At 30.6% G+C, this 27,479-nt stretch overlaps 1 protein-coding gene across 2 annotated transcripts in view; it reads right to left on the reverse strand.

Annotated features, from left to right (window-relative positions):
- Positions 1-27,479, reverse strand: part of ham (hamlet) — a 114,167-nt gene that overhangs the window by 37,793 nt on the left and 48,895 nt on the right. The window contains exons 1-2 of one of the 2 annotated variants that reach the window (XM_075297806.1): positions 19,717-20,866; positions 8,995-9,458 (exon numbers count right to left, since the gene is read on the reverse strand). In XM_075297806.1, coding sequence (XP_075153921.1) covers positions 8,995-9,458; positions 19,717-19,744 — 492 coding nt within the window. In that variant the 5' untranslated portion in view covers positions 19,745-20,866. Of the gene's footprint in view, positions 1-8,994; positions 9,459-19,716; positions 20,867-27,479 lie in introns of those variants that run through there. The other variant, XM_075297805.1, reaches the window with a different exon arrangement.

Here is a 27,479-nt window from a genome sequence, read left to right on the forward strand (position 1 = left end):
TAAATAAATAAATAAATAAATGTCCATCCAAGTTAAGGGTTTTTTCATTGTAGTGAATTTGTGGCATGTGGCACTAGTCCGAAAAATACATTTTTTCGTAGCACTGGGTCGGCGATGTCCTTTCCATTTGATTGCTATTTGTAACCATCGAGTGGTTATGCGTTTTCGTAATGTATAAATTACCGTCTATTTTATAAATTTCTAACATTTTTGTAATTATTTCATAATAATTACGGACTTTTTCCTAAATATACACCAACAATTAATTTGGGCTGTTTTCTTTAAGAGTCAGATATGAGCTCTGAATTCCATTTTCTCTAAAAAAAATGTCTATTCAAAAATATATTTTTGACATATAGTTACATTTTCTAATGTCTAGTTAATTGATCATTTTGATCATTTTCCTTACTAAAATTATAAGAAATGTAGGAACAGGATTTTCGTGACCAACTCAGTTTTGTGACAAAAACTAAAAAGACATTTTCTATTCATTTCGAACTTTTTCATTAGCAAAAACCATAGATCTAAGACAATTGAATCAATTTTCTTGTAACCCTTTTGTTTTCCAAAAATCCTCATAAATCCTTTGCCTCATGTCTTTCACCTTTATTGCTTGTTAGTCGCCTATGTCATCCTTTTCATTACATTCGCCTTCGCCTTAGCCAACACGACACCACAAAGGAAGTTACTTAGCAACTATCTTAGGAAAATTATAATTAATGAATTGTGGTCTCTTTCGGTGTCGATGGTATTACAAGACAACAATCCAAGGCCTCAAGCAATTAAAAAAGACCAGAAGCCAGCACTGAAGCATAACTAGAAGCGTGTAACCCCATAATGGTCACACACACACACTCACACACAGAGATCTTGTTATTCTAGCGTGCCATCTCCTGAAGACGTCACACTGTCTACAATTTGAACAAAGTACAACAAAGGATATAACCGCACGCAAAAGAAAGGATCTTAGAGGCATTTGCGACTACTATCACTGTCCATAGTTGCTACCAGCATTTCGTTAATATCCATGGGGAATAGGCGGTATCCTTTCCAAGGAGATAAATACTAAAGTGTGCGTGACCATATGTAATGGTCTACCATGACATGGGATGTTCTCAATAATTTACAGTTATTTGTTAAGAATTGATTAAGAATTCCCAGAGATCATATCCTTGGTTGTCAATTCAATTAGTTGGAAGAAAAAATATGTGGGATTAATTTAAGAAAAAAAACGATTTTTTTATAAGAAATCTCCACATGGGACTCTTTTTGGAAAAAAAAAGAAGGAAGAGTTGAATGAATTGTAGAGATTGAAACTCTTCATTAATAATTTCAATAACAGGAGAATCTTGATTTGGTTATAATTTAAGGGTGAAAAGAATGGTATGGAATATTGTTAGTTTTTTATTTTAACACGTTAGAAATGATTTTTGTCTAGTATTAAAGAATTTTTGATAAAATTAAATTTTGTTTTCTGTATTAACCCTCTAATGCCCAAGCCCGCCTTTTGGCCGGCTTCATTTAATAAGGAAGCTTTTAGTAAAACACACCTTAAGGCAAAAAAAAAATGGGCAAAATAAAAAGAAAACTTATTTAAAACTATTCAAGAGGCTTTGCAGCATATGCTGAATTTTACCGTATACATTTTTCTTGCTTAGTTCTCTTGCTTTTGTGTCGTTAACATTGAAAATTTAATCAACTGCCAAAATTGGGGTATTAGAGGGTTAATTCACTTGTAAAAGGCTATAGCTCGTTATTAAAATTTTAGGAGAATAAACCTGATATTTTTAAAAATTTTATTTAGGCAATTGCATACTTTTAGGCTGCCATATGTAAATCAAAAATTATGAAAGAAATTTAATAACATGAATATTGTAAAACACACTGTAAGACAAAAAAATGGGCAAAATAAAAAGAAAACTTATTTAAAACTATTCAAGAGGCTTTGCAGCATACGCTGAATTTTACGGTATAATTTTTTCTTGCTTAGTTTTCTTGGTTTTGTGTCGTTAACATTGAAAATTTAATCAGCTGGCAAAAAATTGGGGCATTAGAGGGTTAATTCACTTGTAAAAGGTTATATCTCGTTATTAAAATTGTAAGAGAATAAACCTGATATTTTTCAAAATTTTATTTAAGCAATTGCATACTTTTAGGCTGCCACATGTAAATCAAAAATTATGAAAGGAATTTAATAACTTGAATGTTGAATTAAAAACTAGCAACCAAAATCATAAATCTATAGTTGCCAGATTGATTCTAAATATCATTTTCCAATATCCTGATTTATTGCATACCATTTCAACAGAGTTCAAACCAGCAAACTTCTACAGAGGAATAATTTCAGAAAAAAGATGGTTTAACTTCCAACTTTGTATTAAATTCCTTGTTAACATCTTTATGTCCGTCCATTTGTGTATCATCCATCCAGCCATCCATACATGCATTTGTGATGTACTTTTGCTTACTAGACTTGTGCACACTCAATGGGCCAGTTAAGTTGTTTCCAGCGGCTTTGTTGATTCACATGTGGACCCTTGAAGTTTATTATTTTTTTTGTGTGTAGCATAGCTTCCAGATTTTCTACAACTCCAGTCGGTGGTGGGCACTTATTGGACAACTCATTTGGAAAAACGTCGGTTATTTTCAACAAAAAACACTTCTGTTGTTGTATATCCCGCTGATGGTTGCTGGATGGGAGCATGTATTTTTTTTGATATGATTAAGTGGCCTGCTCTCATATCCTACAGCAGCAACACGCTCCAAAAATTATATTATATTTAATATGTGAGTAGTTGAAGAAAAGCCAACATCATACTCATCACAATCAAAATAGAAAAATAAAAAATATGTTTAGCATAAAAAAAGGCAGTCAACTTTTGTTGCCAACCATCATAGAAAGTTCCACCGGCAACTCATCCTAAGGACTTTGGATTGCTCAGTGATTTCTAAAGAGGATTTTCAAGAGCTTGAAAATTAAATGGTGACACATGCATATTTAAATATGGTCCCATTTAAGTCATGAATGATATGACTTTAGCCATTATTATGAATAGCAGGGACATGGAATTTTTTGCCCACGCTTTGGTTGAGTTTGAAGAGGAAATAAAATTTTATTTCAGGGCAAAATTATTCCGTTATATAAAAATACTAAAATTATTATGGTATAGTAAAAAAAATTAGGGAAATTTTCGTTGATTTTTTTTTTTAATTTCAGATTTTTATTTGCTGTCCTGTCCCTAGAAAATCCCTAAAGAGTGTCATTAGTACTTAATTAAGAATATCCATTAAAATAAGGGCATACTTTCAGGTGGACATATAACTGTTTTAAAGGCATTTTCTTATAGCTTCGATAGGCTTTAGTTATAATAAACAAAACGTAAATTGAAGATAGTTTTGCGGCAGTTCAATTTTAACTGTTTCACCTGATTTGGAACTTGAGTTCATAATTGACAGATTTGCATACCAATCCATTGTATGGTCTAAAAGTTGGCTAACTAAACTTGCTCTAACGGAGCTTCATGAAAATTTGAATTATTATATATTATTACACTACACACAAAAAAATTTCACGAACATTTTTCCAATTAAAATTTTAATTGAGTTTTAAAAAATATTCAATTAAAAATTTAATTGATTCAACAAATTTTTTAATTGAAACAAAAATCAATCACAAAAATAATAGTATCAATTAATTTTTTAATTGGATCAATTAACTTTTTAATTGACCTTCAATTAATTTTTTAATTGATACTATCATTTCTGTGATTGAAGACATTTCAATTAAAAATTAATTGGAGCAATTAATTTCGTGATTGAATCAGAAAAAAATGTTTTTGTGTGTATATATAGTTTATTTTATACTATAATTAATTTAAATTTAATAAAAATTTGTTCATTTTAGGGTCTGCAAGGAACGCCAATATTACGCTTTTATTTAAGGGATGAACTTGGTCTGTCCGTCTTTCTTATTTGTCTGTGAGTATTTTATGTTTTTTTTTTTTTTTGCTTTAGGGAAAATTATTTTATTTATTATTTAAAATTGCTTTTTAATTGTTAATATTCCTTATTGCTATATTTTGATGGGTTTACAAATCTGATATGCTCATATACTTGTTTTTGCCTTAACCTAAGTCTTCTAAAGATCAATTTTCAAAGTCCCTTATTGTCTAGGAAGAGATAATATTTTTGTAAATCTTGTCATCTTAAGATCATGTAACACAGTTTTTTTTCTCTTGCAAAACCGTAAATTAAATAGCTCCGATTTCGAAATCAGCTCTCAATTTTCACATATTTGCTATCTTCGAGTGTTAAAAAAATAAGACACATTTTTTTTTAAGTCATTGTCTTTCATACATAGAAATATGACATTGGCGAACAGAATAGCAAAAAAATCAAGAAAAAAAGATACCAAGGCTATCAAACCAAACGACATGGCCAATTGATATGACAACAGGAGGGTTGTCAGGAAAGATCAGTTTAATCTCATCTGAATGGAGGATTAGCAGCTACAAATTTGTGCCTTGTGCTTCCTGTTTTTATTTGCAAAAAGGGAGGCAAGATCTATATTTGTAACACAAAATAACAGATATCATAGGAAGTCCTGTTTTCCAAATAGAGATAGATGAACAACCCATAAGGTAGACACGCAAAACTGAAAGAGGTCTTTATCTCTAACACATTTACGAAGAGATTTGAAATGATTGTTTTTTGCCCAGATTTAAATAAAACCATAACACACAAATTTGCACCTTTTTTCTGGGTTATGATAGTTATTTGGCTTTATTTCATCCAAGGATAGCAACAACATCGGCAAAGGATAACACAAAGATGAGTTGCCATCTAGAAAGGCAAATATGAAAAATAATATTTACAAATCACCTTCAATTGCAAATCCTGTTTCAGTTATTGTAGATCTGCTCACAGTTTTTTTTGTATTTATTTGGTGGATGTTCACACTCTTGTCACCCCACAAGAATACATGGATACCCAAAACATAGGCAGGGAGAAACATTAAAATAATAAGGACCCTTTTGGTGATCTGATCACATATGGATTTTTGTTTTCGCAATGCTTAAGAGTTTTGAGTGTTTCATAAACACAGGCAATCAATATACCTGAAAAGGGATTCTCTTCAATTGGATTGTCTGTCCAGACTGTGTCAATTTCTATATAAGATAAACGGAAAATATTGATCAAATATAAGATGTGTTTTATTTCTAAGAAAATTGCACCAGGGGGATATCTAAAAAAGTTAAATAAAGAAATTCTGCAGTTGAAATATTTGCATGAGGTCATAAGTTTTTATAAAATCTGACCATGAACTTGTAGGGAAGAAACAAAGAAACTGTGTATAATTTTGTCCTTTAAAATTAGTGTCTTGAAAAAAGTATAGAGCAAAATCAATCTAATTTTCGATATAGCAGAACATTGTGCATAAACCTTATGTAGAAAACTCTCATAAACAAATAACGATTTCTGTAATATCCCTGATTTTAATTGAAAATTTTTGTATTTGTATTTATTTATTGAGTCTTTTTTTACGTAAATAATACAATCAAAGGTTAGCGGGAAATTCTTAACACTATAATTATTAAAACCTATTGCTCCCAAAAGATGGCAATACTATTTTTAAAAAGTTTAGTCGTTTGCAAAAAAATCTTAAAATACAGAATATAAATATTGTAGATACTATGACCTGTCATAGTCCAGAAATATTGGCTTTTGTAGCCTATTTTATCCACGTGACGTTAAAAAGTCGACTTTTCAATAATTGTAAAAGTTCAAAGTCGTATTTATTAAAATTCAATTATAGAGTAAAAAAAATCGAATATAACGTTTTATACTATTTGGTTTATATCTCATTTGAATAACTCTTAATGAGCATGTTAGCGTTCCTTCGAAATCGTTTACGTTTTTAACTATTTAAACAAATAGCCTAAAAGTATGCAACAATGTTGTAAAATGTTATGCAAAGTAAATTAGACTTCCTGGGATGGCGTAAATGTAAATGTTTTTGTAAAAATATTAATATATTGTATATAGGCGATAGTTTCAGCGTTATGAGTAAAAACGCTCCAGGCTCATAGGATAAAATGGCAGCCGGAATTTATTTCAGACTCACTGAGATTATTCAGTCCAATCCAGGCGCATAGTCCATGACAAGCCATACCCCCATGTTCTGTTTTACGAATTCGCAAAACGCAAATTTTTTATCTGTAAATAACTTCTGAACCACTTCATATTTTGCCAAGAAATTTCTTCCATTTAATTGCCTAATCCATAGGAAAAGTATGTAAAAATTTCATGTTAAGGCCGGTACTATGTTCATTCCTGTGAAAAAGGTTTATAGAAACCATTATTTCGCATATAGAAAGCGGTGTTTATTTAGGTAACAGGGAGCGCTATTTAATAGGGAGCGATATTGAATTAAGTTGGTGCTTGCTGCTTGCTATTACAAAATTAACATTTTATTTTTCCTTGGGCAATTAATCTGCTACTTCTTTGATAGGAAAATTATGAAAAAATTTCGTATTAAGGCCGGTACTATGTTCATTCTTGTGCAAAATTTTTATAGAAACCATTATTTCGCATATAGAAAGCGGTGTTTATTTAGGTAACAGGGAGCGCTATATAATAGGGAGCAATATTGAATTAAATTGGTGCTTGCTGCTTGCTATTACAAAATTAACATTTTATTTTTCCTTGCGCAATTAATCTGCTACTCCTTTGATCCTTTGTATATTTTCGGAACAAAATTATGATCCGTGTTTGCGTTATAAACGCACACAAATAGTTTTAATAAATAAATTATTTCTTAATTGACATTGCAAATGGCGTCATGCTATAAACGTCAGTTTTTCAACTCGAAAAAACAAAGTACCACAAATGGAAAAAATTTCGCTAGTTTTTCTCATTTTTTGGTTTTGTATGGAGTTTCAAACAGAGTACCGGCCTTTATATAATATATTATTATATGGTTCGGAAACTAGCGAAAAGGGAAAATTTTGCGTTTTGCGAATTCGTTAACCAGACACAATTTTGCATATTTTCATTATGTTTATATTTCTAGCTTTATAACAGTTTGGTATTTTTTTCCTATTTGATCATATAACCTAAAAGTACGCAATAACTTATGTAATATATGTAATGAAATATATTCAATTTTACATAATGTCCCCCCTATAGGTATGCTATAATATAAACCTATAAAATTGAGGAGATCTGCAAAACAAACTTAAACATTGGCATTGCAAAACTTTCATAAAATTTGGGGCTAGACTTTAAGTCATTGGGATATTTTTTGACCTTTTTCGACACTAATTTTTTTAAACCTCTTTAAAATGAAAATTTTTTAAATATTCATTTTTTTCTAAAATATAATAAAACATTATATATCAATAAATCATATGATCCTTCATTATTGGCGTTTCTCTATTTTATCGTTCAAAATTTTTTTAATTATTCGTTTTGTTTTGTTAATGACACAATTTTCCATATTTTGATTATGTTTATATTTCTAGCTTTATAACAGTGGTAATTTTGCCCTATTTGATCATATATCCTAAAAATATGCCATAACTTATGTAATATATGTAATGAAATATATTCAATTTTACATAATTTCCCCCCTATAAGTATGCTATAATATAAAGCTATAAAATTGAAGAAATCTGCAAAACAAACTTAAACATTGGCATTGCAAAACTTTCATAAAATTTGGGGCTAGACTTTAAGTCATTAGGATATTTTTTAACTGACACTAACTTTTGTTAAACCTCTTTAAAATGAGAAATTTTTAAATATTATTTTTTTTTTTTTCTAAAATATAATAAAACATTATATATCTATAAATCATATGATCCTTCATTATTGGCGTTTCTCTATTTTATCGTTTAAAATTTTTTTAATTATTTGTTTTGTTTTGTTAATGTTGGTTTTGTTCTTTAAGCATTGTTGTCGATTTTTTTAATTTTGTCGCTCCCTTAAGTAGGCTAAAATATTACAAAAATATGAAATTCTATAAAAACACTGCTATTATCTTAACTTCAAAACTAAACTAAAAATGTTCTCTAACTGTCTATTTCTCTCTTTATGCGAGAGTCTATTTGATCCATGTATTGTTAGAGAGTGTGACAAGCCCCTAATTGGAATTATCTTTCAACCGAATTTAAGTCTCATTTAGGGGACACTTTGAGGATTTATCTTGGCTTCTGTGTGCGAGTGTGTGAGTAAATTAGCTATGGTCTGATCTTTTGAATCCAACTGATGTGTCTGTTTCTCTCTATGGCAACATCTTTATTTTCCATAAAGGACGATGAGCCCTTTTTTCTGTTCTATAGCTTTTTGTTTTTGGCCGTCCGTCCGTCTGACTGGGATTATCCTTTAACGAATGTTTTTGCCTGGCGTTAATTTCCTTATTGATTTGTCAGTCAGTCAAATTTGAAGAGTATCACTCACTCATACTCTAGTTGATTCACCCTACAATGGTCAATCATTGAAGCGTTTCCCTTAAATCGGTGGCGTCTTTTTTTAATTAAATATTTTCCCAATCACTTAATTTTCACCCAAAATTTTGTGCAATTTTCATAGTGGCTTGCCTTTTTTTTTGGGTGGTAAATGATGAATAAATTCATTTTGGTTACAGGGGTTTTGGGTAATACTCTGTAACAGGATTAAGTTACAGGCACAAATGTCCATATCCTAAGAAGAGGGAGAAAGAGAGAGGGAGAATGTGCGAAATACGATCTGCTTGCCAATGAAGAAATAAGCAAAGAATTTTGCGCAAATTTTTATTGTTTTTAATAGAAAAATGCATTCACATTTTTCGCTACAGATGTGAAAGGATTAAAATCTCTTTTTCCGGATGATATTCTTTTGTCATGGATTTATTTCCTACTATACGAGCAGCATATTCGTTTCTTATTTCCCATGTCATGTTTTTGGCTTCATATGGAATATGTATAATTTTTTTCTGTTTTGGCAGATACTTACATCCCAGGCATTCGTTTTGTCTGTCGTTTCACTCATGGCAAATGGTCCAAATCTTGTGCCACGCCGCAGATGTTGTTTGGCAAAGACACCATTTTCACGTGGCACCAAATCACAGATGGGTTCTTGAAGGCGAGCCATGCCCAGCAGAAGATTCTCTGCTTGTAGCTTACTGCTCAGCAATTGTTCCATGTGGGCGGGTGTATGATGTAAACTATTCAAAAGTCCGGGTGGACTATTTGTCAGAGAATTGGGCTCTTCCCGATGTGATCTACTGGGCGATTCACTGCCCCGATAGCCGTTGTGTTGTTGATGGTGGGGGGCCTGATGATGATTGAGATGGTGATAGCCTCCAATGTCAGTGTTGTGGGTATTGAGTGTAAGGCCTGGATGACTGGAACTTGGTGATACCAAATTGTGGGGAAATTGCTTGAAAGCCCCCAAATCGTAATCTTCACTAGTGCTGCCTGGAAAGAGAAGAAAGGAGAATGAATATATTAATTTTATTGTAACTTATGAAAGTCATACACATTAAATATAAAATTAATCTTAATATAATTTCCCTTGCTTTTTTTTTAAAGGTTTAGTAAACCTGTTTATATATGAAGTTTTCCAGTGACATATTAGCATACTTTTAGGCGGTATGTGGGTCTAGTGAGAATCAAGAATAGAGAAATCATCAAAAATATTTTATTAATCACGAAATCTTTCCTATTGCTTTGTGTCAATATTATGGTAATCTCTCTAATATTTTCCCAAAAACTAGTATCATTGCCTTTTCTTTCAAACAGTGGATCACCCTCTCATAAAGAAACAAAGAAATTATACATATGTAGGATACATATCCTATAATTTTCTATTAATAGTTAAGTTCCTTCACTTTCCTTCATTTTATAAAAGTTTTTGTTTTCATTATTGTTATTTTAATTTAGCTAATTAGGCCTAACTTGTTTCTGAAATGAAATAAATTTTCAATGTTAACGACACAAAAGCAAGAGAACTAAGCAAGAAAAATTTATACAGTAAAATTTAGCATACACGCAGAGAAGAAATATGATCAACTCAACCATGTTTCAAGAGCAAAATGTTATTTTTGGATGGTGACCACGTAACATGTTTATCGCAAAAAAGTTGTGTTCTCGCCAAACATAAAAAAACAGATACATAATTTTCGAGACAATAACATGGTTGCGACAAAAATGTTACATGGTCACCATCCAAAAATAACATTTTACTCTTGGAATATGTTTGAGGTGATCATATTCCTTCTCTGAGTGTATGCTGCAAAGCCTCTTGAATAGTTTCAAATAAGTTTTCTTTTTATTTTGGCCATTTTTGTTGTCTTAAGGTGTGTTTTACTAAAAGCATAAAGGCGGGCTTTGGCATTAGATGGTTAAAATCTTTTATTTCATATTCTCCCAAAGTTTCTCTACTATTTGGTGGCTTTTTCAAGGGATTCCTCTATTTAAACAAAGATTTTTTTACAAATTTGGGTTTCTTTGATCGAATGATCAGAGTGTAAATATTTTTGTCAACTTGAATAAATTAAGTTTTTAATTATTTGCATACTTTTAGGAAACGAAAACATGATTATTATTTTACTAGTATTTTACTAGGATTCGGTATTAAATTTTACATGCTTAAAAAATATTCAGAAAGTAATACAAATGGACCAGAAATGAAGCAAAAAAGACAAAGACATGGGCTACATAAATACACAGTGTGGTGTTAATGTGCATTTGTGCCACTGAATTGGTACAAGGGCAGCCTTAGTTGAGACACACATCTCATCCGAAATTTCAATAGGGTTCAGGATCAGAATTTACAAAAAATATTATGGATTTTTTTTTGAGTGACACAATATTAAAAAAGTTTTGCAAAACTATGTTAGATATCAAAATTGACAAAATATAAAATGTTATAAGAAAGAAAGAGAGTGGCAAAATGGTGCCACAAAATTATAAAAAAAAAAATATGACACGAATACTTGAGACGCATATGTCTTTCTCAATCTTAAAGCGATGAGTGTTCTAAAAGTAATACATTACAAAAAATGTGGTATGATGTTTAGAGGCACACTGGTAATGATATAAAGTTTCCACTAACTGGACCAAATGAGATCTCTGATTGGTAGTCTTAAAATGTGTTAAGAAAGTTTTGCATACACTTAGGCGCTGAGTAATTTCTTAAATTAACTAAAGTAGCTCCAAAATGAAATCGTATATTAATATAATAATAGTCCAGAGCTTCCCAACCCAATTTGCTTCACGCCCCCCCCCCCAAAATGTATCAATTTCGTTGTTTTGTTGAACCTAACAATTAGTGTTGTTTTAACAAATTTAATTATACAAAACCTGCTCAACCAAAAATGACGCTGCACCCCACCCCTGGAAACTCGTGGTGCCCCCCTAGGGGGTCGCGCCCCCCCATTTGGGAAGCTCTGTAATAGTCCCTAGGCAAAGCGATACATTTACCACTACAACAGCGTTGCCAGAATTGTTTCACCAAAAACCGCTAGATTTGCCCAAAAAAATAGCTAAAAAAGCTAAAAAATGCTAAAAAATAGCTAGAAAAAAAGCTAAATTTTTTTTGTATCAAAAGTCACATTTTTGATTGAAATTTAACAAACTTAAAGGCTTTATTTCACTTACAATGCATATTATTTTCATTTTAATTCCACTTCTGTGAGACTGTAACAATATCTAAGGCATATTAGCTCTGTTTGCGTATTCGATACATTTTGATTACTATCACAAATTTTTTACTGGAAGTCCTTCGTTTTGTGGGAGCTACCTTCCCAACACCTCTATTTTATTTACTTGTTATTTTAAAATATTAAATGATCTAAGCATGCTTTGGATTTGGTAAAAAAATGATTTGTCATTTTTTTAAATAAAATTTTAGTTTGGTTTTGAAATTGTGAAAAATTCGAAATACATTACTTTTATTTAAGTAATGTATTACATTTCCCAGTAAAAACATTTTCCTTTTCTTCATGAGCTATCAAAGTGCTTTAAAAACGTGCTAACGCCAACTTAAATTTCCAAATTCAGACTCGACTTCAAGTAGAAATTATTGTATATATACGTTTTTAAAATAAAGTGTTGAAAAACATCTTCTATTTTTGAACGCTATTTTGGTTTGTGGTTAAGATGCAAAAACTCCTCACATTTAAAGACTATTCCATTAATTCTTCCTTCTTTCATGAAAACATACCCATTTTTAAGTTGAATCACTTAATTATAAGGACAAAACAACTTTATCGTCTTTGGACAAGGAAAACAGTTTATATAAAAGAAATTCACAAATGCTATTATAACCAAAACTCGCGTTCGTATTTTAAGGAGACGACAATATTTTTTCAGTGCACAAAGCTATTCACATCTGCTATTTTAATTTAGTAATATCGTAATAACTTTAGAATATTATAATAACATAAAAAGGATAAACGAGTCAAATGATAATATTCCCAATAATTTACTGACAGTTTATCTAACAAATTTGTATGGTAATAGTAGATTTAAAGTTTACGATAACTTTTATGTATATAATGAAAAAACTTTACAACAAGGTGTATTTGCTACAAAAATGCCCGCATATTGGCAGGACTCATTATTAATGTTTCAACTGAGCTTTGAAATATGTGGAAACCCTTATACTTGCAGCAAGGCTTAGATAAAAACGCCGATTTATCCATATTTTATCCATATTTATCCAATAGAAACATGTCGAAAATAAAAAAGCCAAAAATAGCTAAAAGGGTCATGAAAAAAAGCCAGAAAAAAAGCTAAAAGCTAAATGCATTTTTTTCCCGCTAAACGTCTTCAAAAAAAGCCAAATCTAGCGGGAAAAAAGCTAAATTGGCAACGCTGCACTACAATGGCCACATAATAAGAAGTTTTAAAATTTGCTAAGAAATTAATGCATACATTTAGGCGCCGAGTAATTTCTTATACAAAATTAACTAAAGAAGTTCAACAATGGAAATGTGTTTTAATTTTATTTAAAAAAATCAATTTTTATTATAAAATAATTTTTTTTTTTATAAAAAAAATTAATTAATTTCTTTTAAAATAAAAAGCACCAATTAATTTTTTTAATTGATTGATATTATCATTACCACGATTAAAGCAATTTGAATTCAATATTAATTGGTAAAATACAGAAATTTATTCAGAGTATTTTATTTCCCTATTTACAGTTTGCAATAGCAATTTCTTCTAGTGTATTATAAATGGACTTTAAAATCTAAATGCCACTTCTAACATATGGGACAAATGTCCAAATAGATAATAAGATAAGACAAACAATTTTCGATTTATAAAAAAAAATTTAAAAAAAAACACATAAAAAGCACACATAAAAAGATTACTAAATGCAATAACACTTAGCTTTAACAAAGCAACTATCGCAACATAATCTGACAATAAAATTAATAAGAAAATTGGCATTATCACAGGATGTCCATCATTTAATCCACAACAATTGTCTAAAATTTAACTTTGAATTTGAAGTGGATGATGACGGTATGTCTATATATGACAATCTCTTAAGGTGTCGTTTGAAGAGAATACAATTTTTGTTTTTTTTTTGAGTTGGTATCTCTGAAATAGCTTAAATGCAATCATCGTTTAAACAAAAACAGGGGGAATCTAACCGTGTACAAATATCAGTGATTGACAGTTTTGAAGTGGTGACAGACAATTGGCAGGTAACCAAGGTGAAGAAGAGCTTTTTAAAATATTTTGTTTTGTTATTATCAACGTATCTCAGTTAGACACTTTATAGCTATCTTTAAAAAAAAAGAAAACAACTATTATCCCAAGGGAAATATTTTGCAGTGCAACATAATCCTTAAAGGACTAAATAAATAGAACAATACAATTTCATAGAACTTTAAAGGACCTCACACAAAACTTCTCTTGATTTCTATATTTACTCTTATATTGTTTTTTTTTTTTTTTGTTCCATATAATTAGGCGCTATATATACATGTGTTTTATCTATTTACTTTTAAAGGATATATTTTATTGTTATATTCTATTTTATATTTGTCCTTGAGATGTTGTGTAACATCATTCCATTGATCCTTTAGCGGTTTACCGCTCTATAAAACAAAACCAACAACAATAACACCACATTCGCACATCAATGATGGGCCTCTATTTGTTTTGTGGCCAAGTGTGAAGATCTTGATTGTTTGAAACAACCAATGATTATTATTTTATGGTCTTGTTAACAAGAATAGTAACATCATCATCATCATCATCATAAACAACAACAACAATTCTCTTGATTGTTTGTTACCACAAAATATTCTTGGTCAAATTGAGTTGTAAAACCTGGCTAAAGATTGCGGGCACTTGTTTTCTATGAAAAACCTTTTACGCATTTCTTCTTGAGCCACTTGAATGCTCGTGTTTGTTTTTTTAGATAAATATTGGCACAGGTCTTTAACAAAGGGATCTAGAGATATTAGAATGGATAAAGAAGAGCAGAATGAAAATAGGAAGAAAGAAAACACTATGGGATGGTTCTTAAGATATAGTGGCATAGAATTTTATCGAATATAAAAAAGGTATACAAATTATGCTCCAGTGAGAGTTATATTAAATCAATTAATTATCACAAAAAAAAAAAAAAAACAAACCATCTTGCAGTCTATAGGGCTTTGCCCAAATAAATTTGACAAGCATACTTTTCCTCTGTTGGTTAAGCCACACTTGTAGTTTAGTCAATGCATGGTTTTAAGCTGAGATAAAAAAAAAAAAAAACTGTTGGTCGGAGTGGTCCAAAAGAAGTATCAAATGAAATTTTGGCCAACTTTATGTTGAATGTTGGCATTAGAATTGTGGCTGTTCGTCCTGGTTAATTTGGCAATTTTTATTAAAAACTCAAACAATTTTAATTTGTGACCGGTTTAAATTGTAAGTACACTCAACCTCAATCTCATAACGTCTGCTTTTTTTCAGCATCTGGGCTGAAGATGATGATGGTTTGAGGATGTTAAAGGTTAGAAAATTTGAGAGTTTGGGAATAGGAAATGTTTGCACCCTTCTGGAGTTCTGGAATTCGAAGTCGCAAATAAATTTTACGTACCAAAATTCAGATAACCCAGCCATTTTTTGAGTATAGATCTGGCGAGAAAGATGACTAAATTTGGGTCCTATGCATGGTTGCCATTTTTGTCCGATCGAACCAAAATTGGTCCAAAAAATTATTAAATTTTAAAGTTGGTCCGATGGTCGGACCAAATGCAATTTGGTTGGTTTTGGTCCATTTTCGTCAAATCCATATTTTTTCAAAATTTTTAAAATTTTGACAAAATTTCCGGTAGAAATAAAATTTTGACAAGCATTTCTATAGAAACAAAAAGTTTTTTAAATTTGTAGAGAAATAAATTTAAAAAAAAAATTTATGCATACATAATTATGCAACCATTTTGTAAAAATTTTATAGAGAAGTAAAATTTTGCGATAACTTTCTATAGAAATAAAAGTTTGACAAAATTTTCTATAGAAATAAAATTTAGGTTAAATTTTATGTGGAAATGGAATTTGGACAAAATTTTGTAGAAATAAAATTTTGACTCTATAGAAATTAAATTTGGAAAAAAATGTTGTAGAAATAAAATTTGGCCAAAATTTTGTAGAAATAAAGTTTTGACAAAATGTTCTATAGAAATAAAATTGGACAAAATTTTCTATAGAAATAAAATATAGGCTAAATATTCTGTGGAAATGGAATTTTGACAAAATTTCCTAAAGAAATGCAATTTTGACAAAAATTTCCTATATAAATAAAATTTGGACAAAATTTTGTAGAAATAAAATTTTGACAAAATTTTCTATAAAAATAAAATATTGACAAAATCATCTATAGAAATAAAATTGACCAAATTTTCTGTAGAAATAAAATTTTGGAAAAAAAATTTATAGAAATAAAATTTTGCCAAAATTTTGTAGAAATAAAATTTTGACAAAATGTTCTATAGAAATAAAATATTGACAAAATCATCTATAGAAATAAAATTGGACAAAATTTTCTATAGAAATAAAATTAAATTAAATGATTAAATTTTAAAGTTGGTCCGATGGTCGGACCAAATGGAATTTGGTCCATTTTCGTCAAATCCATAATTTTGCAAAATTTTTAAAATTGTGACAAAATTTCCTGTAGAAATAAAATTTTGACAAGCATTTCTATAGAAAAAAAAGTTTGCTAAATTTTGTAGAGAAATAAATGTTAAAAAAATGTGTATGGATACATAATTATGCAACCATTGTGTAAAAATTTTATAGAGAAATAAAATTTTGCGATAACTTTTTATAGAAATAAAAGTTTGACAAAATTTTCTACAGAAATAAAATTTAGGCTACATTTTCTGTGGAAATGGAATTTTGACAAAATTTCCTATATAAATAAAATTTGGACAAAATTTTGTAGAAATAAAATTTTGGAAAAAAAATTTATAGAAATAAAATTTTGGGAAAAAAATTATAGAAATAAAAAATTGACAAAATCATCTATAGAAATAAAATTGGACAAAATTTTCTATAGAAATAAAATTTTGGAAAAAATTTTATTTCTATAAAAAAAAAAATAAAATGTTGATAAAATTTTCTATAGAAATAAAATTAATTAAATGATTAAATTTTAAAGTTGGTCCGATGGTCGGATCAAATGGAATTTGCTTGGTTTTGGTCCATTTACGTCAAATCCATAATTTTTCAAAATTTTTTAAATTTTGACAAAATTTCCTGTAGAAATAAAAATTTCTATAGAAAAATATTTGCCAAATTTTGTACAGAAATAAATTTTAAAAAATTTTGTATAGATACATAATTATGCAACCATTTTGTAAAAATTTTATAGAGAAATAAAATTTTGCGATAACTTTCTATAGAAATAAAAGTTTGACAAAATTTTCTATTGAAATAAAATTTTGGTTAAATTTTCTATAGAGAAAAAATTTTGGCTAAATTTTCTGTGGAAATGGAATTTAGACAAAATTTCCTATATAAATAAAATTTGGACAAAATTTTTATAGAAATAAAATTTGGCCAAAATTTTCTAGAAATAAAATTTTGGCAAAATTTTCTAGAAATAAAATTGGCCAAAATTTTCTAGAAATAAAATTTTTAAAAAAATTTTCTAGAAATAAAATTTTGACAAAATTTTCTATAGAAATTAAATTTGGACAAAATTTTTATAGAAATAAAATTTGGCCAAAATTTTCTAGAAATATAATTTGGACAAAATTTTCTATAGAAATAAAATTGGACAAAATTTTCTAAAGAAATAAAATTTTGGCAAAATTTTCTAAAAAAAATTAAATTTTGATAAACTTTTCTATAGAAGTAAAATTTTAACACAATTTTCCACAGAAATAAAAATTTTGAAAAGAAATAAAAATTTGACAAAATTTTCTATTGAAGTAATATTTTGGAAAAATTTTAACTTTTAAATTATATTAATTTAATTTGGGAAAATTGTCCGCTGGTACTAGTTTTGGTCCAATTTTGAAAAAAGGTTGGTCCAAAATAAAAATTCATTGTGGCAACGCTGGTCCTATGCGCCAACGATGAAAAAAGCATACAAGAATTGCCTCTTTGTTCTCTCTGATTTCCAGAGAGCATTTTAAATTTCACAATCCAACGGAAATATCACCTGCGAGATCCTTGATTCGTAAAGCCGCGATAAATATAAGTCAATAGATTGAAGATCAAAGCTAACATTCTACATAATGGTGTAGGGTATATTACTAATAATATATATGAAAATTTTCGAATTAGAAATATTGGCGCCAGATCACATATTGGATCTAGCCCTGGCTATCCATCCGTCTATTATTAACAAAACTGTAGGCCAACGATGTTTTCTAGTTATAGTTGTCTGCATAATGGCCAAAAAATCTTTATTTATGATAGCCGTTGCCACGTTTGTACTTAACGAATTTTGTTTGCTCTGAAAGAAACAACTTTAACAACTAAAAAAACTTTTTTGGTTTAAAATTTCGTTTCCGAGAACATAAATTAGTTTCATATAGAGAAGTTATTTTTTTACGTTTATAGATGAATTTCATAAACAGACGAATGATAGATATAATTTTATAAAAGGATTGGATCAGGTTATGGATGGACATTTTTAGGGGAAATATCTAAACATTATTTGGATGGCGATTGCTCCATATAATTCTACCATGATAACCATATTCTCATGCGTGCTATATTAAACTATAAACCTATATAAAATACCCCTATTTGGGATAGATCATATTGACCGTCAATAGTACGATTTTTATGGGGTTTAACATATATATCGTCATCTTCACGATGATTTGTTTCCATTTCATTTAAATATTTCTATATTATGTGTATTTTTTTTAGAATAAATTTCTCCACTAGCATTATGATTCATAGAGAACACCGGTTAATATCCAGATGTTGTTGGTATAGTTTTCGTCACCTTCAGCGAATTCCATAGTATTAAACTGCGGTCTGTGTCTACGCAAATATAGAAAAATGTGGTCTAAGTTTATTGGATAATAATTATTTTTGAACTAAATTTACGTGTAATTGGTTTTGTGGTTTCAAGCAGCATTTGAGATTATTTAAACGTCGGAATATTCAATTATGAATTAGATTAGGTGGGAAGTTATTAGACCCTTATGCTATTTAAAAAGTTTAGTATAAAGCACATAAAAAAACAGATTCAATCTAGCCCTGATGGTCCATATTAAGTGAAACCTCTTACATTATGTCCATATTAAAAGATGTCCACTTATGAGGGGATAATTTGAATGTGATAGTATCTCACGAAAGTTGTCTACTTTTCAGAGGTGTTGGCTTTTCACAGTGTACAATTTCAAGAACTTGCACTGTATCCAACTGTATGTAATTCGAGTGAAATAGGTTGAAATGAAAACTAAAAATCCATAATTAGAGAGTATTGGTCATATCTGTTCAAATTGTGCTGTATCTGTTACGTATAGATATCGCTCCATTTTCTCAAATATGCGCTCATTATCTTGATAAACAAATTGAAGACATATTCGAAATATCAGATTGAAGTCTAGTTCTAATGGTCCCTCCTCCCATGTCTTGAATCCCGAAGTTTATTAATCCAATTAATTTTTAATTTAAATTTCTTCACCCACAGAAATAATAGTATCAATCATTACTGTCAATTAAAAAATTAATATATTTCTTTAATGACCAATGTTATATTTATGATTTAGTTCTTTGTAATGGTCAAGTTTTGGTCAAGTCTAATTATTCCAATTTAAAAATTAATTTATACATGCAATGTTTGTGATTGATTTTAGTTTTATTCAAAAATTTGTGGAATCAGTTTCATTTTTAATTGAAATTGTTTTAAAATTCAATTAAAAATTTAGTTGGGAAAAAATTCGGTGCTATTTTTTTCTCCTCTTCGCTTAGAAATATTTTATTTATTTTTTATTATTATTTTGTTTTTTTTTATACTTCTCACAAATGTAAATCATCCCGAATATCAGTTAGGAATTATATGTAACTCCGCCGGTAAAAGTAATAACTGATGCAATACTGAATGACTCATATCATGCGAAATTATGTATGAGACACTAGCGAAGACTAAACTTTTTTTTTAATTTTTAACATTCACTATTTTTGCTTAAATTCCTCTTAATTTCAATATCTTTGGTTTTTAATTCTTGTTCCATTATGAGATTGTAACACATACCTGAGACAGCATATCTATCGAAAATCATTTTGCCGTTTTAATCCAATTTCAATAGAGTTAATAAAATTATTATTCAATTATTTTCAATATTTAATTCCTTAATTTTTTTGGCACTTTAACTTTGTTTCATTTGCACAATCATGGGTTTTGTGAGAATTTATTCTTTATTCCTTTGATAACAATTTTTTGGGTTTTTTTCCACAATTTCTTAATATCACAAAAATTTATTTATTTTTCTAAATATTATTTTTTTTTATAGTAAAATGGAATTTTTAAATATTTGCTATAACATTTATTCATTCACAGATGATTGTATGGCGGGGGCAGTTTTGGTTTTATGCTATTTCGATTGCATTGACGAGGGACGAGCTCGTTACGTCTTATGTCAAATTCACAAACGGAACTGAATGACTAGACGACCGATAAACCACAGAGAGACGACAAGAAAACAAACAACCGTACACACACGCACGCAGAATGTTCAATGATGGGCAAAGACTCAGTTACAGATTCATTCATTGAATGATGATATTTTTGGGGGAAGATGTGATGATGACGACAACAACAAAAACAAAGATGATGATGATGAGTAGATGGTAGTCGGTTGTGCGCTCACTCTCTCGCGGTATGTGAATGTTTCTACGTCTACAATTCGATTCGTTGTAAAAGTCAATGGTTGGTGGTTATGATACAGACGGCATGCCAGATTTTGTAGTTCGTACGTATGGCTAGAGGTAACACTACACAAAATCACGGATGCGTAAAGCGCGCGACGTGGTCGGAAGTCGGTCGTTGTGTGTTTGAGAGTGCGAATCACCACGATGTTGCTGTGATGATGAGGACAGAGGATGTGACAGAGAACTGAATTGATAATGATGATATGAGCTTAGTTGAGTTGAGTTGTTTGGTACGCTTGTGTGTGTGTGTGTGTATGTTTGCGTGTGTATTTCCAGTGTATTTGTTCTCATGTGTCCTGTGTGCAACCATGGCTAGCTGTATATCTGAGTTCAGATGATGAGCCTGAGGATGTAGAGATTGTGTTCTATCTGCTGTCTCTGTATAAATAACAAGCAAACAAACACACAGAGTAAGACCGACCAAGGTTTGAGCCAATGGTGGTGGGTTTACTATTGGATGGTTGGTTGGATTTTGTTAACATCCCAATCTCATCATTTCAAAGATTCCTCACACACACACTCTCTCACTTACTCCGACTCACAAACATACTCATTCACTTTAATTATTGGAATGTTGTCACAACTTTTATCTACTTCTCTGCATCTCATACTCAAATAATGTCACACTCTCTCATCTTTTCAACAAATTCACTCACAGTAGGGGTTGAAAGATATCATTGATGTTATTGTTGTTGTTGCTTTGGTTGTTCAAATGAACATTAATACTCATTATTTTGAATCTTTTCAAATTCTGATTTGACAATGGACAGTTATATTATTGTTGGATTGAAATATGCTAGAACCTCCCCACTCAATTTGTGATCTGTGGAACCAAGCAAGCAACCAGCCAACCAAATAAAAAAGGACAATTGAGTCACAGTTGGTTGGTCTTATTTGTTGTCGTTGGAGGGGTCGTATTTCGTTTTATGTGTTATCACACTTTCATTATTCGCTTCTTTTCGTCATAATTGAATCTTCGATTTTAATACTAAACGAAAGTTTTGCCGTGATCTCTGAACTTAAGTGGAATGTTTCTGACTAACTGACTAACGATGGTCTGGCGATGATGTCTCTGCCCTGTTTGCCTTTGCTCGTTCAGCGACAGCATTTTGGCTCCATGTAAAGTTTGTCGTCGTCGGTGCCATTCGCTTCGGTTAGACCAACAGAACAGCACACAGAGATTATATTAAAAAAAGATACATAACTTTATTTCAATTTTCCCCAACCTCAAAACCACCCAACACCACACATTTTAGAGTATTTCTATAAGCTACCCCCAAAAACCCCACAATCCCCTATTTAGAAATGAAGGGGTGGTAGGTAAAAAAGGGTTGCCTTAACATAAAAAAATTAGGAAAGATTTTTATTGCAGATGGAGAGAGAGGGACAATTATCATAAATGATGATTATAGACTACACCCAGCAAAAAGACAACTTTAACTTTATTTTAGTCCATGAAAATTAGTTGATTTTAGTTAAAATTTGTCAAATGTGAGAAAAGTTTTCTTACATTAATTATTTTTATTTTGTTATACCCTCCACCATAGGATCGGGGGTATATTAACTTTGTCATTCCGTTTGTAACACATCGAAATATTGCTCTAAGACCCCATAAAGTATATATATATATTCTGGGTCGTGGTGAAATTCTGAGTCGATCTGAGCATGTCCGTCCGTCCGTCTGTTGAAATCACGCTAACTTCCGAACGAAACAAGCTATCGACTTGAAACTTGGCACAAGTTGTTATTGCTTAAGGTCGGATGGTATTGCAAATGGGCCATATCGGTCCACTTTTACGTATAGCCCCCATATAAACGGACCCCCAAATTTGGCTTGTGAGGCCTCAAAGAGAAGCAAATTTCATCCGATCCGGCTGAAATTTGGTACATAGTGTTAGTATATGGTCTCTAACAACCATGCAAAAATTGGTCCACATCGGTCCATAATTATATATAGCCCCCATATAAACTGATCCGCCAATTTGGCTTGCAGAGCCTCTAAGAGAAACAAATTTCATCCGATCCGGCTGAAATATGGTACATGATGTTAGTATATGGTCTCTAATGACCATGCAAAAATTGGTCCATATCGGTCCATAATTATATATAGCCCCCATATAAACCGATCACCAGATTCCGGAGCCTCTTGGAAGACCAAAATTCATCTGATTCAGTTGAAATTTAGTACGTGATGTTAATATAGGGCCTCAAATACCCATGCAAAAATTGGTCGATATCGGTCCATAATTATATATAGGCCCCGTATAAACCGATCCCCAGATTTGACCTCCGGAGCACCTTGGAAGAGCAAGATTCTTCCCATTCGGTTGAAATTTGGTACGTGATGTTAGTATATGGTATCCAACAACTATGCAGGAATTGGTTCCTATCAGTTCATAATTATATATAGCTCCCGTATAAACCGATCCCCAGATTTGACCTCCGGTGCCTTTTGGAGAAGCAAAATTCATCCGATCTGGTTGAAATTTGGTACGTGGTGTTAGTATATGATATTTAACAACCATGTGAGTTGAAATTTGTGGATGACAGTCTTTCGTAGAAGTTTCTACGCAATCCATGGTGGAGGGTACATAAGATTCGGCCTGGCCGAACTTACGGCCGTATATACTTGTTTTTGATTATTTTACTTTAATCACATGAACCAAAAATTAGAGAAAAAAATTTACTACAAATGTAGTACACATTTTTTTAGATTTAAAGTTGAGTTAGTTCCTCCAACCTTTTTTGTTTTAAAAAGACCGCGTCTGTGTCTGGCATTCAATCAATACCAAAATCCTACAATGACGGTCGAAATCTGTATTTTGATTCTGTTGTTTTGATATTTCAACTGACTGGAAAAAATGGAATTTCGGTCAAATTCCGAGGCGCTTCTCTTCTATTAATGGACAATTTTAATTTTCAATTGGAAAATTTTAAATCGCAAAATTTTTCTATTCATTGAAATGGCAACCCTGTGCGTTTAGTGGGGTTATGTCTGCGTTTCATTTGTATTTGATGAAAAATAACTTCAGCCAGACATTGCCCGACCGGTGGGAGCATTTGGGAATTTGTATTTCACTTCGTTTTTTCATTTTATTTCATTTCAATATGCTTTTGCGCTGTTTTTATGTCTTCATTCTCGTTTAGTCGTTTTTTTTTTGCGATATGCTCTCAAATCTATGTCACATTTACGGCGTCGTTGACGCTAACGAAGACCCCTAAGGTTTGTATGTTATCTGCAAGAGAATACAGAAAACAACAAAAAACATATAGAAGCTAAACCAACAACAGAATAGCACACATGAGAACACATACACATATTTGCACAAAAACTAAAGCACCCCACCACCCTCTCATACATAGCTACATTGTCCTCAAGCCGTGTTCGGTAGCCCCAAAGCCAACAAGGCAGCGAATGGAGCAGCCGTAAAACCACAGAAACATACAATGTACCTTCGGAAACAAATAAACACTCACACACACACACATATTTATGGACAAACACAGATATTCCTAAAACGATACCCACTGTTATATGTATAAAGGGATTAGTTTGTATATTTGGAGCCCAGCAACATGTTTATCGCATATGAGATGTTCGTACTCTTGTGTGTTGTTTTTATGTTCTTCTTAAAATATTTGACTCACTCATCTCTTTTTAATGTGAACACACATCTACACGCATATAGGCAGCACAGTTAAATCGGTCTCCCTTCTTTTATTGTGTAGCAGTGTGAGAGACGTTATTGTTTTGTGTGATTCTTATTGGAATTCAGATGTTTTTTAGATTCTCTTCAATTCTTATATGTCATAGACATATATGTAATAGATCGTACGCAATGAAGATGCTTATGCATGTATACCAGGGATGGAAAATGCAGTACTATAGTACTTTTTTCAATACTTTTTCACCTTGGTCAGTACCGTAGTACCCCCGAGAATGATTTAGTACCTTTTGTGTATACAGGTTTGAGCCGATATCAGACTTATGGTACAATAGTTTTGACAAAATATTTTAATATTTTGAGAAAATATTAAAAGAACTTATTTACTATGGTATTTTACAAAATTTTGTTACAATTTTATTCTACAGAAAATTGTATCAACATTTTATTCTATAGAAGTTTTTTTTTCAAAATTTTATTCCATAGAAAATTTTATTATTTATTTATTTATTTATTAAACTTATAGTAAATATAAGAATAATAGAGAAAAAATCTAGCATTAGCTATTTAGGCTATAGAAAATTGTATCAAAATTTTATTTCTAGAAATTTTGTCAAAATTTTATTCGATACAATATTTTGTCAAAGTTTTATTCGATAGAAAATTGTGTCAAAATTTTATTCGATAGAAAATTGTGTCAAAAATTTATTTTTATTTTTTACTATTTTTGGAAGAATTCTACCAACTGTAGCAACCTCGATGATAATACTACAGTAGTCTTTGTAAGGAAAAGTAGAATATTTAAAATTGAGGAGTTGACAAACAAAATTTACTCTAAAGGAGCTCTAGACAATAATCTTCCAATGAATTTTTTGTTGAAATTTAGTGAAAAGTACTTTTTCGCTCAAAAAGATACCGTTTTTGTACTTTCTTAAAAATTGTAGTTTCCATCCCTGATGTATACGTGTGTTTATCCGTGCCTTGTTAAAGAGGATGTTGGTAAAAATGGCCGGTATTTAACAATAAACAAAGGTCCTTTTGAATGATAGATTATATACAAACATATACACGTATGAAGAAATAGAGCACTTTGACTTTACACTAATACTTCTATATATGTATGACTATTGTAGAATTGATTCATACGCCCCTTTTGGTTGTAGAAATACCTGAATGTCTATGTTTATATAGAGGGGTTAAACAGCAAACTGAAAATACATATCAACAAAACATGAGCTGTACAAAGTAAAGAAGAATAAAAAAAACAGCAAGTAAAAATAAATTCGAGCATCTTTGAATAGAATCCAAGAACATATAATACAATTTTTTAGTTTTTTATATGATATTCTCTAAGTGGTATTCTCAGGTTTTACTACAATTTTATTTTCTTGTTTATTTCGAAATTTTGTACAGACCATTGTATTTTTCCTTATTCCAAGTATGTCTCAAATACTTTATGAAATAATGATTTAATCGATGGCCATACAAAGAAATTGTATATCAACTAATTTGTTTCTTACAATTCTTAGGTTCAGTTAAAGTGGCAGCCCGATTTAGTTTTAGGCCCACTTAGACTATTCAGTTCATTGTGAATTCTTAGTACACAAAGAAAACAAATTGGTTGTAATAAACGTATTTATTGCTAACCTCGTTTTCATAGTTGCCACTACTACACTCAAAAACAGTGAACCCTATATTTCACTAAAGTCGATTTAATTATATTTTAGTTCATGGACAGAGGAAAAAATTATACACAAATGAAACATAAAATTTCTTAAAATTTGTAAATTTTACCAATAATTCGCCCATCTTGAACTTCGTATGGCACAAAAGACATTTTTGTAATTTTGAACTCCCAATTTTTTCCTTGAAACTACGAAATTGTCTTTAACAAGTGAAAAATAATATTTTTTTCTAATAAATTGTCTTGAATTTGTCGAAAATTATTTACACGGTTTTTTGAAATCGGCGTGCATCCTGCGTTTCTAGTACAGTTTAGTTAAAATTTTCTAAAATAATCTAATTTTTCTCAAATTAATCTAATATTTCCAAAAATTAACTAAAATATTATTTCCTAGTGGCTTCATGGCTTTTTTTAGAGTATAAATTGAAGGTGGCACTGGAAAAATATTGTCCTAAGGTCAAAGATTTCATGTCCTTAATACACAAATGCGAATTTTGCTTAGAAGACATATTTCTCTGATCTGAAGGTTTTTTCCTTTCCCAAAAGTCTGTAAACTATGAAGTCGTTCTGTCCTTACAATTAAGTGGGAGCCATCGAGGTGCAATGGTTAGCATGCTCGCCTTGCATATACAAGATTGTGGGTTTGATTCCTGCTTCAACCGAACACCAAAAAGTTTTTCAGCGGTGGATTACCCGCATTAATATATACTCAGACAGTCAACCTGCAATAAAATCCTTGGACTCTGTGTTCCTCAACTCGAAAACGGTCATCGACTGCCGCAAATCTCTCAATGAGATGACTGAGCAGTACAATATTCACCTAATATGGGTGCCTGGCCATAGGAACATACCGGGGAACTGCGAAGCGGATGAGTTGGCAAGGCTAGGGACTACCTTACATATTCCAGGGGAACTAGAATCTGTTGGTATGCCCCTGGCTACCTGCAAGCTCATGCTGCGTGAGAAGGCTGTTATGATGGCAAATGTTCGATGGGAGAATTGCAAGGGCTGTAACGACACCAAGCAAATATGACCCCATTTAAACTTAAACCGCACACTAGATATGCTAGTGTTCTCGAGACGTCATATATCACTCCTGATATCTGCTATAACGGGTCGCTGCCTGATAGGCGATTTTGCAAAAACTATAGGCGCGAAGTATAATGACTATTGTATGAGCTGTTATGATGCACACAAACAATTTTTTTTTCTGATTCAATCACCAAATTAATTGATCCAATTAATTTTTTAATTGAAATGTCTTCAATCACGAAAATGATAGTATCAATCATAGTTTTAATTGGGCATAGAAAAAATTCTTGATTAAAAAATTAATTGATTTTTCAGCAAATTTCAATTATTTTTTAATTGATTCAATTAAAAATTTAATTGATGTTGATTGCAAAACTCAATTAATTTATTAATTAAAAAAGGTAAATATTTTTAATTACTCTCTGAATTGGCTTAGAGTTTTTATTTGGATTAACAAATGATTGTTTGAAATACATTTTTCATTAAAAATTTAAAAAAAATCAGCACTTTTTTTAACTGAATTAGTCTTCAGAATTTGATTGTATCAATTAATTTTTTTATTAAAAATTTTAAAATTTTCAATCATTGACGTAATTAACTTAATGTTTTTATCATGATTAAAAAGTTAATTGTATCAATTAATTTATTAATTGAAAAAATTTTCAACTTCAATTAACATTTTAATTGGAAATATTTTGGTGATAT

Source organism: Haematobia irritans, chromosome 2 (assembly GCF_050003625.1).
Source record: "Haematobia irritans isolate KBUSLIRL chromosome 2, ASM5000362v1, whole genome shotgun sequence".
Lineage (NCBI taxonomy): Eukaryota > Metazoa > Arthropoda > Insecta > Diptera > Muscidae > Haematobia > Haematobia irritans.